Source organism: Paroedura picta, chromosome 2 (assembly GCF_049243985.1).
Source record: "Paroedura picta isolate Pp20150507F chromosome 2, Ppicta_v3.0, whole genome shotgun sequence".
Taxonomy (NCBI): domain Eukaryota; kingdom Metazoa; phylum Chordata; class Lepidosauria; order Squamata; family Gekkonidae; genus Paroedura; species Paroedura picta.
In genome coordinates this window covers 102,111,520-102,125,603 of record NC_135370.1, presented here as the reverse complement: position 1 = coordinate 102,125,603, position 14,084 = coordinate 102,111,520, and the positions used below count along the sequence as shown (strand labels likewise).

Sequence of the window (14,084 nt, the reverse complement as noted above, 5' to 3'; positions counted from 1 at the left end):
TTTGCTTGATGCATCCTGTGTGCTCCCTTTTTCGGCTGCCTTCTGTTAAGAACAGAGCTAGACTAGGTATTCCTTGAGCAAGGCACTTCTTGCACTCTTCCAGAGCTCTTTGAAGTAAGTAAAAATATTTTGTAAGCATCACATGGATATAATAGTTAACTCAGTTTAGGCATTGCAAATTTCCATTCTTGATATTAAATATCTATTTGACACTTGATGAATAACATGAGTTTTTAATTTTATCCTGTTCAAACTATTCTGATTATTGATGTTTTCTTTTAAAGCTTTTGACTATATTTGTGAGCGCTAAGTTAGCATCCTATGTCCGATTTTATCAAAACAACAAGGACTTCATTGATTCTCTTGGTAAGTTTTAATTTTCATATATGCCTGGTTATCTTTTCTATTCTGTAGCTCTAATGTTTGCCTTGTGTGACCTTGTCAGAAGAGAAGGCTCTCTTATTGGCCCTTATGGAATAACAGGAGGGTTCCTAACTATGCTGTTACTGGTATTTATCTTGGAGTTTTCAGTTCTTTTTGTGAGTTTGTGCTTTGCTCAGCAGTTGAGGGATGATTTGCCCTTGGTACCTTCAGAGTTTTTAAAGCCACATTGGCCCTTTCGCTGTAAAATCCAGCTATCTCCCTCATTTCATATTTCCTCATTCATTGCCCAGTTGAAAATCAGTTACACCACTGAGTACTTCTGTTGTTTAGAGAAGTCTAGCTTAGCAGATGGGGGATATTCTGTCTCATTCCTTCCCTTTACATGGAACATCAACACTAATTCCCCCTTGATTGATGTGATACTGGTTTACTCTAAATGAAGTGCTCACTTTTCTTTTGCGTTTCCTATTTTTTAAATTGCTTTTCATGCACAGGTCATCATTTGATGTTGTACCTAATCAATTAGCTTTAATAGTAAGATATAGAACCTATGAATCCTGAAATACAGACTGCATTCAAATAACACATACAAGTCTGTTTGTTGTGACAAGGACAAGCATGGTATGATCATGGGCTCATCCATTCAAAAGGCTGTGCTACAGACCCATCTCTCTGCAGTATCAAAATTTGCAGCAGAGAAACTGATTGCTAGATATGCAAACTCTGCCACCTTGTCCTGGATAAGATGTTCTGTTAGAAGCTCAGGCTATCCTGATTTCATCAGATCACAGAAGCTAAGCAGGGTCAGCCTTGCTTAGTTATATGGATGGGAGACCTCCAAGGGAGTCCAGGGTCGCTATACAGAGGCAGGCAATGGTGAAGCACCACTGAACATCTCTTGTCTTGAAAACCCTGCAGGGTTTCCATAAGTCACCTGCGACTTGATGGCACATTCTACAAACAAAGGTCTGAATAGGATCAAGTTGTGAATTAACCAGATCTTTCTGTCAAATGTACAAAAAGGAACAATAAGAGAGTGCTTCCAGTTGTTCTTAAGCACAAGTTGGATTTTTTTGTATATGCATTAGTCTCAACAAACCAGATTCTATCTCAGTTAATGTTTCCTAGAATGAAGCTTTGTGATGGAATGTTAATGTCAGCACCCTTTTATTTACACACATTGGAAAAAAGGAGTAGTAATTAACACTTTGGCACTCCTCCATTGATGTGTAATTGACTGTTTCAAAGGAGCACTGGCTCATAAGCTATTGTATGCATGAAAATTACTTTTTCTGTATTGCAGCATTTTAGGACAAGGGTCAGTGACAATGCAGAAATTGGTCAATGATGCAGGGTTTTATATTACTGCATTAAGGTTTAGATATACTGGTAATGAATAAATGTTTCCATAAAACTGTTTTGTTTGTTTTTTAAGTGACAATACATGTTGACTTCATACAGAAAATTGTGTAATGGACTTTTAAAACAAAATTTTAGGACCACAATTAACAATAACTCTTTGTCTTACCAGAATTATGTAGAATCCTGAAACCATTATGTTCTCAGTAACAGAGTATTCTAGTACATTACTATGCATTAGGTTATGACTAGTTGTGTATTCAAGTATTGTTCCCCATGTGGGAATTAAGCATGCTAAATTACACACTGGCTTGCACCCTTGGTGCAATTTTTAAAACTTTTTCGTTAACCCAATAAACCAGGTGAGAGTTTGAAAATTTTACACTGGATTATAAGGAATACCGTACATGATTAGCTTGCTTCAGTCCTTTATTTTTAGCTGGTCTGTTCTCTTTATTTTTTTAGTCAACCGGCTAATCTTGCTTTGGTTCAAAATTCATTGCAAGACCCATGAAAATCTAAAACCCATTTAGTAAGAGCTTCCACAGGTGGCATCACTTTGTTACAATTTGGTCTATTAATGCTGACAAGTTAGGCCAACAGTTGTATTACCGTATGTCAACTGTGAATCGCCCTAGCATGTTCACATTTGCTCTGGTAGTATGGACAACCTTTTTATATTAGAAGGGTAATTAACACTTCATTTGCATTTGTTAATTAGGGTTTATGAGCACTAATTGATTTTTGGAGCTTGTAGATTTCCATTAAACCCAGTTAGCAATAGTTTCTGGAGCTTCCCATTCGCTTGAATTATGATGATCACATTTTGTTGAAACTGTGCCAGATAAATAGCCTGCATCATAATTACTCCTAATTAACACAACATTATGTCTGGCAGTAATGTTCTTCCCTGCTCTTCTATTTGTGTAACAATGTTATTAATTCCAAATAGAAATATTTGTTGAGCACTCTAGTTATCCTGTCCATTCAGTTTTTCTGAAGTCTGAAAAATACCTGGATCTTCTTTGCTGAAACTTCATGCAGATTTCTGATACAGTTTGCAAATGTTTGAATAAAAAGTATACATTTAAGCTTTAGTTCTGTTTTTTTTTTACATATTGGTATATATTGGGAGCATCAGAAGTTTGCCTAAAATCCTGAGAATGCTTTACATTTGGACAGAGTTTTAGAAGATGGCCATAACTGCCTTCTTTTTTTGTTCTTCTCCCACCCCCAGTGTAAGCAAAAGTTCTTATTAATGATTCAAAGAGCTAATAGGCAAGTATCATCAAGTAGGATATGAAAATGTATCTTTATAAATAATTATTGTGATCACTTCTGTAATTCCATTAAGAACTAGGGCATCTAGGGGTGAATCTTGAAATATGTACCCTTTAGAATTGTCTGATATCACACAGAGTCTTTCAATTCTTTGCTTCCTGTTTTCTGAATTCGTATAACATTTGATATCTGTTGAATTAAGTTGTTCACACCTGCTAAATAAGAACTGCTTTCTAGGAGAAAGGATAGCAGGTTGTAGCTGTGCTAGCTCTAATTTAGTGCTATGGAAAGACAGTAGAGTGCGAGGAATGTTGCGTAAGAATGTAAATTACAAAACAAATTACTGTAGATGCAGACAGGAATAATTGGCATCCTTCAGTTTCATTAATTCAAGAATACCATACTACTGTTTTGTTGACAAAATTTGTCATAGAGCCCATTCTGTGTTAACCCCCTTTTTCTCTGTGCATACCTTAGCATGCTCTGCCATATAAGTAGTTTCCCTCCCTCTTTGTGTCCAGTTTATAGTAGTTCCTTCTGTCCATTTCTTGTGGTTGGTGTATCCACCTACATCTGTTGTAATAACCTTTTTTTCCCTTTGCACCCCATCAAAGGGTTTTCTTCTTTCTTTGGGCCACCTCAGGTTTCTTTATGCTGGCTTCTTTTTTAACATCATGTTTCTCCATCCAGTTCAGTTAACTATCCCACTCTTTCTCTTTCCCCACTTCAGATTATTATATATCTCATTTGTGACCTCCATATTCCTTTCAATACCACCAGAGGCCATCCCTCTTTTTCTTTGTTTGGGATTGCCAACCAACCTCTCCCCCCCCTCCCAACCCCCCCCCCCCCGTATTGTCTGCTGTTGAACCCAGTGAAGCACCACAACATAAAGACATAGCTAGTAATTTGAAAAGTTGGCCAATTTATATTTGTCTTTATCCTCCAGGTTCTCTTTTCTTGTAATCTTCTAATTTTGACTGTTTTCCCTAAAGCATAATACTCGGCATCTGTATTGTGGTATCTGTTGCCAAGCTTGGCAAGAGTTTTTAAACAGGCTTTCATTTCCTCAGGAATTCATATGCTTTCAGAATTTCAGTCACAGACAAGCTCTACATCACGACTGGTTGACTACATGCCTCTAACTTGCAGAAGAAGATTGTTGCAAACTTGTTGATACCCCCTTGTGTAGGGTGGACAATTTACTGAAATTCTTTCCATGACCCAGCAAAACTAAGGACTACAGTTGGCTTTCAGGCCTTGAGTTGCACAGACCCACAGTATGATGCTGGGCTGGTGTTGTGAGAACTTTATACTAGTGTTAGAGCAGTGCTGATGTTTAAAACTAATTTGACACAGGCCAACATAGGAAATACCAATGGAGGTGACAAAAATGATAGTCTTTCTGCCAGGCTGCATCTATTCCTTCCTCAAAAACAGTGTCTCTCTGCCTGATCGTTTTCTTTGTGTGTGTATGTGTTTTTTTTTTATGTTAGAGGGACATCTGATTCAAAGCAACCTAAAAAGCGTGATGGGGCCCTAAATCATATGTAATAAATATATGAACATATTTTGTTTTTTATTAGCATTTATTGCTGAAAACTTAAATTTCAGTATTCTATAATGCAGGCTTATTACATGAACAGAACATGGCAAAAATGAGACTGCTCACATTTATGGGCATGGCAGTAGAAAACAAGGAAATTTCATTTGACACTATGCAACAAGAACTTCAGATTGGAGCTGATGATGTAGAAGCCTTTGTTATTGATGGTAAGAAATAGGCGATTCATATTAAAAGTAGGTTGTTACATTGTTACATATATGGCACATTATAAATGGATATAGCATTCTGCAAAAAAATGTTTTTAGCTTTGCTATGACAATGTGCATAATATTTTTATATTTTAACTTAAATTGGGTGCATTGTGTATGCTTGTAAAAGTTCATCATTATTAATTTCCTTGTTACATCACTTTCTCTGCTTGATTGAAATAATCAAATGGAACGTACTTTGAGAGCGTATATTTATACTAATCTGCTCTAGAAGAATTTTAAAAATTCCTATCAATTAATATTTTAATAATTTTAAAGACTTTTTCAGCTTATTGTTCTTTTTCTGCAGCTGTAAAGACAAAAATGGTGCATTGCAAAATTGATCAAACACAGAGGAAAGTCGTGGTCAGGTGAGTCTTAAATCTTTCTGTGTAGTGACTTAGTCCAGTGCTAATTATAACGCTTATACATCTGTTTAATATTTTAACTTGAATCAAGATATTCCTATCCATTGCCTGTAGTTAAATAGTTGCTATTTATCATAATTTTATTAAAGCTCAGACTGAATGTGATTAGCTTATTTAATGAAAGAGTCCTATTTTCCAGCACATTTCATTTAATGGCTAAACAGTGGCAAGAATACTAATGAGCTTTGTGCCCCCCCCTCCGTTTTTTTAAAGTCCTGGTGAAGACTACAGATATCAGGCTAGCTGGCAATATAAAACAATGGCACAAAGAGTAAAAATGCCCCACCCACCCCCGATGAAGTACTGTCATCCTAGTGTTTCTTATTCTGAATAGAAAGATGTGTTGAAGAATAGGAAAGAACTTTTAGAAATGCAGCTTTAGCATACGTGCCATATTAATTTTTTTAACTTATTTTTATTTAGTCACAGCACACACCGGACCTTTGGAAAGCAGCAATGGCAACAGCTGTATGACACGCTAAACTCCTGGAAACAGAATTTGAATCAAGTGAAAAACAGCCTTCTCAGTTTGTCTGATACTTGATTCTTTCGCCTATGATTTGATTTCTCAGATGGAAGCTTAGCTGCAGCAGACCAACTCAATTTGTGAAGTTTTTATTTGTTTGAAAATATGATTGGCATTAAATAATTTGAACTCCAGTATGCAAAAACAATAAATTTAAACCTAAACCAATTTCAAATTTGTCCAGTTCTTATAATAGGAAAGGAACAGGGAGTCAATAGGGTAGTAATATTGTAGATTAACACTATACTTCGTCTTTAATAACAGTAATTTTCAGAGGGGAAGGGTATTCTAGAGGGTTTTAATTTAAAGACACAAGAACTGTAGGTGGGTGTACTATTTTCCTTAGACATGGGATTCTTACACCAAAGGAAGACATTTATCAGCAGATTTTATAAAACATAGATTCAAAAATTACATTTCTGATTTGTTGGCTGTCATTTGTTTTTCTGGGTTGTCCTCATACTTTCTCTTTCTTGGTTGACAGAACTTCTCTAAATACAGAAATTTTTCAATGTTGTTGAGTTTTGTTCTTATGAAAACATTTTGGGAATTCCAGTCTCTTGCTTCACTGTTGTATGAGCTTTCATTTAACACAAGTGCACTTTCTTTAAAGATGAGTTGAGAAGACTTCTGTTGCAAACCTGGGGGACACTGTGTTTTGACCTAAAATACACATCATTATATTGTGATCATTATATGTTCTAATAGTGGAGGATATGTAAATCCAGTGCGGTTGTGAATGGGTAAGACTAGTTTGCAGAAAAATATGTTGGACAAATATGATGATACTTAATCTTGGGGACTGGAACTATGAATGGGACAGACAGGTCATTCTACAAACCTGAAAAATACCGATGGCTTTCAGAAAATCATGAAATCTAACAGAAAACACATCAAAGTTTTTAAATAGCTCCAAATGATAAAAAGAGTACATGTAGCTTAAAAAAAATTCTCTTAGTGATTATGCTAGGTTATCATAGCATTCCAGACCTGGTTTCTGCTGTTAAAAGTCAAGGAGTGGGCAGGGTACTTTCCAGGGCTGTTTTGGCCTTTCAAAAGAGCTTATCAGAGCCAGGGCCACCTGGCAGCATCCACTGGGTGATTTGGTACCATAAGATTAATTCAACTAGGCCTAACTGTTTGCTACTGTTTAACAGCAGCCACCCTATTAAAGCCATGGTGCCGTAGCTGTTTCAGGATAAAATCTGGTAGACCCAGGTTTGAATCCCCATCTTGCGGTGGAAGCTCACTGGGTGCTATTGGCTTTCCATGTAGCCTACCTTATAGGTTTCTTGTGAGGATAAAAAGAAGAGAATGTAAGCTGTTTTGATTCCCACTATGGAGAAGGTGATGGATAAATAATATAGCTAGTGGGAGGCAGATAAAAGGTAGGTTGGTGAGTAGCTGAAAAGGAAAGAAGGCAGAGAAAGGGCTACTTTCTTGAGCTAGTTTTCCCTATGCAGTGGCTCCCATTCCCGAGAAGACTTGCATACATGAATACCTCTGTCTCTTGAGGAATCAGAAACTTCTTCCCCGCAGAGAGATTAGCTGGAATTACCCATCACTGGAGACTGCTTGACCTTTTGTGTAACTGACCGTCAAATTTCTTTTGTGAACAATGCTGAGATGATGGGTCCGAAGGAAGGCCTGTAATTTTCTGGAATAAAGGCATGCCCACTGAACAGTACCCAGAATGGAGATGAATAATCCCATCAGAGTTGCCAGGGTAATTAGTTATGATGCCTCATTCATGATAACCTATGTTGTCAGCTCCTTTACTTTCATGATTTTCTTTTCCGTGGTAGATAGGATTCTGCTCTTGTTGTCAATGACAACACCAAGATGCTGTATCCTTTGAGTTAGTGTCAGAGAGTTCTTCTGGAAATTTACAATGCAACCAAATTCCAGCAGGGTTTTTATCACAAGGTCTTCCTTGGAAATGGCCAAGGCGAGAGAAGGGGACCTGATTAACAGGTTTTCTAACTAAGGATGGACATGTATCTTGATATTCCTCGGATTTATGAGCATCTTCAGAAAAACCCTGACTGCCGATGAAAGCCCGAACGGGAGCACCCTGAACTGAAAATGTTCTTTTACGCAGAACCAGGGGAATTGGCAATGTGACTGTCTGATGGGTATGTGGTCTGCCCATGAAACGGTTTTGGCGGGGACAGCGGCTGGGCATTTCAGTCCTCTATCCTCGGAGTTTCTCAGGGGATTATAGGGCATAGGTTTGTCCCGCTGACCCCCTATTCCATCAGGGGAGTAGGGCATAGACCACCACCACCCCAAGAGGCAGCATTTCCCGGCTGTTTGCTGGGATGCAGAGCTGGAGATGGTGCCAGAGGCGAGAGAAAGAGTGAGAGAGTAGAGAGAGCTGAGCTGAGAGTGCTGAGCTGGGGAAGAAACAACCGAGTGCCAGAGAACGTGTAGCAAGAAGAACGGAGAGAGAGGTTGGGGAGGCGGTTGAAGCATGACTCAGATGCAGTTAGACCTGCCATGGTTGGTTGCCCTGGCTAGCAGGAAACGCCACTGGGAGGCGAACCGACATGGATGCTTTGGGTGAGCCCAAGCTGTGCTGCAGTTAAACCTGCAGCGGGAGAATGCTCTGTGGCTGTGTTGTTGCCGCGTGGTCTGGCTCCCCTCCCTGTTTTTCCTCTTCCCTCCCTGACTGTTTGCTGAGGCTTGCTTCCCATGAAGATATCGGAGGGATGGAGCCCTCAATGGAGCCCCCACGTTTGCTTAAACCAGCAGGCCTGTGGAGCAGCCTTTCCTGGTCATCTGGCTGGGGAAGACTGCGCCGACTACCGGCGAGACTGGGTGCCCCCCCCCTGGTTGTGGCAGAATGAGGGAGAGTCACGTGGACTTGAGGAAAGGAGTGCACCTGCTTGGATTGGCCCCTGGGGAGGGTGGGATCTTGGATGGTTTTCCCTTTCCCCCTGCATTACAACTTGGCATTTCCAGAGAGGAGCTGAATCAGTGTGATGGCTGCCTGTGGAGTTTGAGGCAGTTCCTGGGGGTGGAGCCTGGTTTGAAGATCAGCTGTGCAGCTCTGGAGGAGACTGGTTCATCTGCTGGCACCTTCTCCTGGCCAGCAGTGGAAGCGCCTTCTGGCAGAAAACATCCTAGCGTGGGAGGGTCCGATGGAGAGCCATTGGTTACCCAGTGGGATCCCTGGGACAGAGCTCCTATGGTAGGGGACTGTTATTAGCTGTAGGTAATGAGGGCTGTGGGGGGGGGTAGGGTGGGCTTGGGTTCAGTGGGATGTGGATGGGTGATTATTAAGCAGCTATTGTTTTTGTGATTAGATCATGGTTTGCCCTACCAGGCCATCAGAAAGTGATCAAGGCAATAGGAGCAGGGGTCATAGAGACAGGATCCGGACTGGGACCCAGATACCAGTGATTCTGGTAGTTTCAGAGGTCTATATAGGTTGCGCCTGTGGGGTTCCCACAGTCGGTGGCCTGGTCAATACATGTACCGCCCTCCAAATCTCCGTCCCATCCCCAAATATGTTGGTAAGAAGTCTACGGTGAAACCATTGCTGATGCTTTGTCAATCAACAAATCCTCGACATTGCAAGACTATTTTGTAAGGCACGAGGCTGACGTGGCTTGCCTGACCAAAACCTGGGTGTGCCAAGGCAAGACAGTTGCCTTGAAAGATCTGGCACCACCTGGGTATTTGGTCTTGCACCAACCTTGGCTCCAAAGTAGGGGAGGGGGGTGGCAATCCAAGTTTGGGATACTTTTTCCTTCAGGGTGCTCCCTGCCCCATCGATCATGGGTGTTGAATGTGTCGGCCTCGGGTGGGACTCGGTCAAGAAATTGGCTATCTGGATGTTGTACCATGCACTCACCTCACCTTTGCATTCCCTGCCAGCCCTGCTGGAGGCAGCAGCTGCCTGGACGTTGCAGTCCCCCAAACTTTTGGTTTTGGGTGACTTCAGCGTCCATGTGGATGCACTGTCTTCAGGATGTGGTCTGGATCTAGTGTTTGCCATGGAGACACTAGGGTTCTCGCAAATTGTTGCCGGTCACGCTGGCCATACCCTTGATTTGATATTCGGCACAGGTGTAGAGGTAGATCTGGTGGCGAATAACATCACAATTGTCCAACTTTAGAGTAATCAGGTCACTTACTGCCCTCGAGGGGCATCAAAAGTCAAGGGGATTGGATTTGAGCTGTGCAGCATTATTGAGCTATTTTGCGGACAAAGTCCAGTCACTCCACCGGGACCTTCCTGCCACAATTGATACAGTTAGTGAGCTGGAAGCTCCGTGGCCGTTACGCAAGTTAGTGTTTGATGGCTTCAGACGACTCTTGATAACTAAAGTGGACAAGTTGCTGAGTTCAGTGAGAGCCACCACTTGCCCCTTAGATCCTTGCCCGTCCTGGGTGCTTAAGTTGGGCGACCAGCGGGTAAGAGGCCCCTTGACGGAATTTGTGAACCTCCCTTATATCAGAAGAACTCCCAGAGGGGCTTAAGGAGGGACTGGTTTTTCCCTTACTGGATCGCTGGATCCGCCGGACCTTACCAGCTACTAACCAGTTTTGCATATTGCGTTTCTGGGTAAGGAAGAGCAGGCCACGGCAGGCTAGCTCCTAGCATTCTTGGAGGAAACTTTGGTCCTGGACCCATACCAGCTGGGCTTCTGTCCTGGCCATGGGGTGGAGATCATGCTGGTCGCCTTGATGGATGACATCTGGCGCCAGCTGGAATGGAGCGGGTTGGCCATCTTTGTACTTCTAGACCTGTCGGCCTTGTTTGATGTGGTTGACCACAAGCTGTTGGCCCACCACCTTGCCGGAGCTGGAGTAGGGGGACTACTACAATGGCTGGTCTCCTTTCTCCAGAACCAGTCACAGAGGATTGCTGTGTGTGTGGGGGGGGGTGTTATCTGACCCTGTGGGGCTCCCTTGTGGCATCCCACAGGGGGCGGTTCTCTCCCCTACATGGTTTAACATCTCCATGTGCTTTCTAGCCCAGCTGGTCCAGAATTATAGGCTGGGTTGTCACCAATATGCAGATAACACCCAGCTGTATCTCCTAATGAATGGCCGGCTGGACTCTCCCCTGGAAACGTTCGCCAGGTGTTTGGAAGCAGTGGCTGGATGGCTCAGGCAAAGCTGCCTGAAACTCAACCCCTCCAAGACGGAGGTCCTATGGCTGGGAAGACGAGGGAGGGACCAGGAAGTGTACCACCCATGCCTGGATGTGGTGCAATTGAGACCTGCACCAACCACCAGGAACTTGGGGGTGATCTTCAGGGCCTCCCTCTCCAGGTAGCCTGAATGATATGTTTTAATCTGCACCAAGCACAGCTACTAGCACCCTACATGTCCTCTGAACAGATGGCCACAGTGATCCATGCAACAATCACTTCCAGGCTAAATTACTGTAATTCGCTGTACCTGGCTATACCCCTGGCTTTGACTCGGAAATTACAGCTGATACAAAATGCGGCTACAAGGGTCCTCACTGGTACAGGTTGGAGGACCCCCATCCAGCCGGTGTTACGTCATCTGCACTGGTTTCCTGTCTGTTTCCAGATCAAGTTTAAGGTATTGGTTTTAACCCTTAAGGCTATACACGGCTTGGGCCCGGCCTATCTGTGGGACCGCTTGTCTGCCTATGCCTCCCTCTGCGGGTATGAATCTGCTGGTGGTCCCGGGCCTCTGGGACATTTGCCTGGCCTTGACCAGGGCCATGGTTTTATCGGCCCTGGCCCCAATCTGGTGGAATTTAACTGGAGCTCCTGGAAGAGCTAAGGGCCCTGCCAGAGTTACCAGCTTTCCGCAGGCCCTGTAAGACGTAGCTCTTCTGCCAGACATATGGCCAGGCTGTGGTCCCGGAGTTAATAAATTGCCATCTTTTATGTGTTGGGATTTTAAGGGTTGTTGTTTTATTCATTTATTGTAAACTGCTGCGAGTATTTATTATTATTATTATTATTATTATTATTATTATTATTATTATTATTATTATTATTATTATTATTTGGATTTATATCCCGCCACTCCCCGTAGGCTTTGACAACGGTGGTATAGAAGTTAAAATATAAATAAATGTGAATGTATGCCTCTTGAAGTCCAACGAGGTGAGATATTCCCCTGATTGGATGGAGATTCTCACCATCCAATCGGGGATTCACATACCCATCAGACAGTCCCATTGCTAGTTCCCCCAGTTCTGCGTAGAAGAACAACATTTTCAGTTCAGGGCGCTCCTGTTCGGGCTCTCATCGGCACCCAAGGTTTTTCTGAATATGCTCATAAATTCCAGAGAGAAAAACTGCTGAGGTAATTAGAGTCTTAACAGGAAACCATGGACTCTTTCCCCCAAAAAAGCAGCAAAAAAAAGGAGGAGGAGGAGGCGGTGGCGGCTTACACTCGCCTTCCCTTTCCTCGCCCCACAGCAGACACCCTGTGAGGTGGGTGAGGCTGAGAGAGCCCTGATATCGCTACTCAGAACAGTTTTATCAGTGCCGTGGCTAGCCCAAGGTCACCCAGCTGGCTGCACGTGGGGGAGTGCAGAATCAAACCTGGCACGCCAGATTAGAAGTCCGCACTCCTAACCACTACACCAAACTGGAGGGTATAAAAATAATTTGAAATGTATTAAAGAAGAGAAAAATAGATTTAATAGAAAAAGGACTGCTAGCGAAGTGATCAAGGCTGCTCTCCTTGTTCCAGAGGTATGGAAGAACTGGAGCAGAGGCACACCCAAACAAGAAGAAGGAAAAAAGTAAGCCTACCTCCCTGAACCGAGGGATGAAAACACCCAAGATGTCTTCCGCCTCTGGGGGAGAAGGAAGCAAGAAAGGGGCTGAGGCTATGAGGGCCATTCAGAGAAGGGAAAGGGAACAGTTGGAAGAGGAAAATGAGATGCCTCCTGCATGTCTTTTAACTTTCCCGCTTGTATATACTATTTAAAATGACCTTTTCCTGGTGGATTTGACTTTCTTGTAGATTAATTGCATAAACACATCACACGATGCTTTATGGAATATTCCAAAAAATACATATTGGGCTACCCAGTGTGTGTGTTATGCAAAAGAACAAAATCCACTGTGTAAAGACAACACAACAAGAAAAGCTTTTATCACATGCCTTGAAAGCACAACTAATACATAGAAATCATACAAGCTGTAGGAATGCCACCGGAAATTTCAAAATCCAAATGAAGAATCAGTAAATCCTGCATTTCTCTCGTGAATGCTTCCTCAGTGGACCCCAACAAGAACTTTTCTGCACAAGCATGTAGAGACCTCTAGATAATATTCACATCCTAATGCATTTCTTCATAGTTTAATTGCAAATTTAAGAGTTTTCACTCTGCATGTAAACTATGACGGGATTCACTGAGGAAGCATTCATAAGCGAAACACAGGATTTAACGGTTCCTTGTTTAGATTTTGGAATTTCCAGTGCCATTTCTACTGCTTTTTAACCTCTTTGTAATATTTCTGTGTATTGGTTGTACAGAATATTCTAGCTAGTTCTGTATTGAAAAAAAGTTGGTACCTGTAATAAAATTGCAGGAGTGGCTATTCCGTTCCTCCCACCTTTTGTCCTATCTTGCTTCTCAGTCATATAAACATATGAAACTGCCTTATACTGAATCAGACTCTTAGTCTATCAAAGTCAGCATTGTCTACTCAGACTGGCAATGGCTTCCCAAGGTCTCAGACAGAGGCCTTTTACATTACATTCTTGCTAGATCATTTAACTGGAGCTACCTGTTATTGAATTCAGGTCTTTCTGCATGCCAAGCAGATTCTCTACCATTGAGTCACGGCATCTCTCCCATCTCCCTAATTTTTTGTTCCTTCTACCACTCCTTTCTTTCTCTCCATATATATCACTCTTTTTCTCCCTCCCCCTGTCTGGAATACTGTTTGCCTAGCAACAGTCACTGGGGTGGATTTCTTTTTAAGCTACAGGCTTTATAATTATTTTTGCATGATTTCACATTTTTCTGCTAACCTAGGGCCCTTTTGTCTTGCCCATCCACAGACTCTCAGCTGTCAGGCCCAAGTGAGGGAAGCAATCTGGCTTGAAATCACAGCCATTTTGAGCTTGACAGTGAGGGATGCACACTCATGTGCTGTCAACCTAAAATGGCTGCCAGCCAAATCCCCAAATCAGACAAAGGTCTGTGAAATGTTCAGGGGAGACACCTCTCCTGAACCTTGGTTCAGGAAACATAAGTCAGGGCGTTTTCATGGGAAAATTTGGTTCGTGCCCTGTTTGTGCTCATCCCTACACTCCACTATGTATTTCTCTAG

The 14,084-nt window shown here is 42.3% G+C and overlaps 2 protein-coding genes across 8 annotated transcripts in view; one reads left to right on the top strand and one right to left on the bottom strand.

Annotated features, from left to right (window-relative positions):
• EIF3M (eukaryotic translation initiation factor 3 subunit M) overlaps window positions 1-14,084 on the top strand; it is a 29,483-nt gene that overhangs the window by 14,375 nt on the left and 1,024 nt on the right. Inside the window, exons 8-11 of one of the 2 annotated variants that reach the window (XM_077321945.1) lie at window positions 285-366; window positions 4,654-4,797; window positions 5,150-5,210; window positions 5,691-5,961. In XM_077321945.1, coding sequence (XP_077178060.1) covers window positions 285-366; window positions 4,654-4,797; window positions 5,150-5,210; window positions 5,691-5,811 — 408 coding nt within the window. In that variant the 3' untranslated portion in view covers window positions 5,812-5,961. Of the gene's footprint in view, window positions 1-284; window positions 367-4,653; window positions 4,798-5,149; window positions 5,211-5,690; window positions 5,962-14,084 lie in introns of those variants that run through there. The other variant, XM_077321946.1, reaches the window with a different exon arrangement.
• CCDC73 (coiled-coil domain containing 73) overlaps window positions 6,183-14,084 on the bottom strand; it is a 99,717-nt gene continuing 91,815 nt past the window's right edge. For all 6 annotated transcript variants that reach the window (XM_077321939.1, XM_077321942.1, XM_077321938.1 and 3 more), the window contains one exon: window positions 6,183-6,456. In XM_077321939.1, coding sequence (XP_077178054.1) covers window positions 6,205-6,456 — 252 coding nt within the window. In that variant the 3' untranslated portion in view covers window positions 6,183-6,204. The remainder of the gene's footprint in view (window positions 6,457-14,084) is intronic.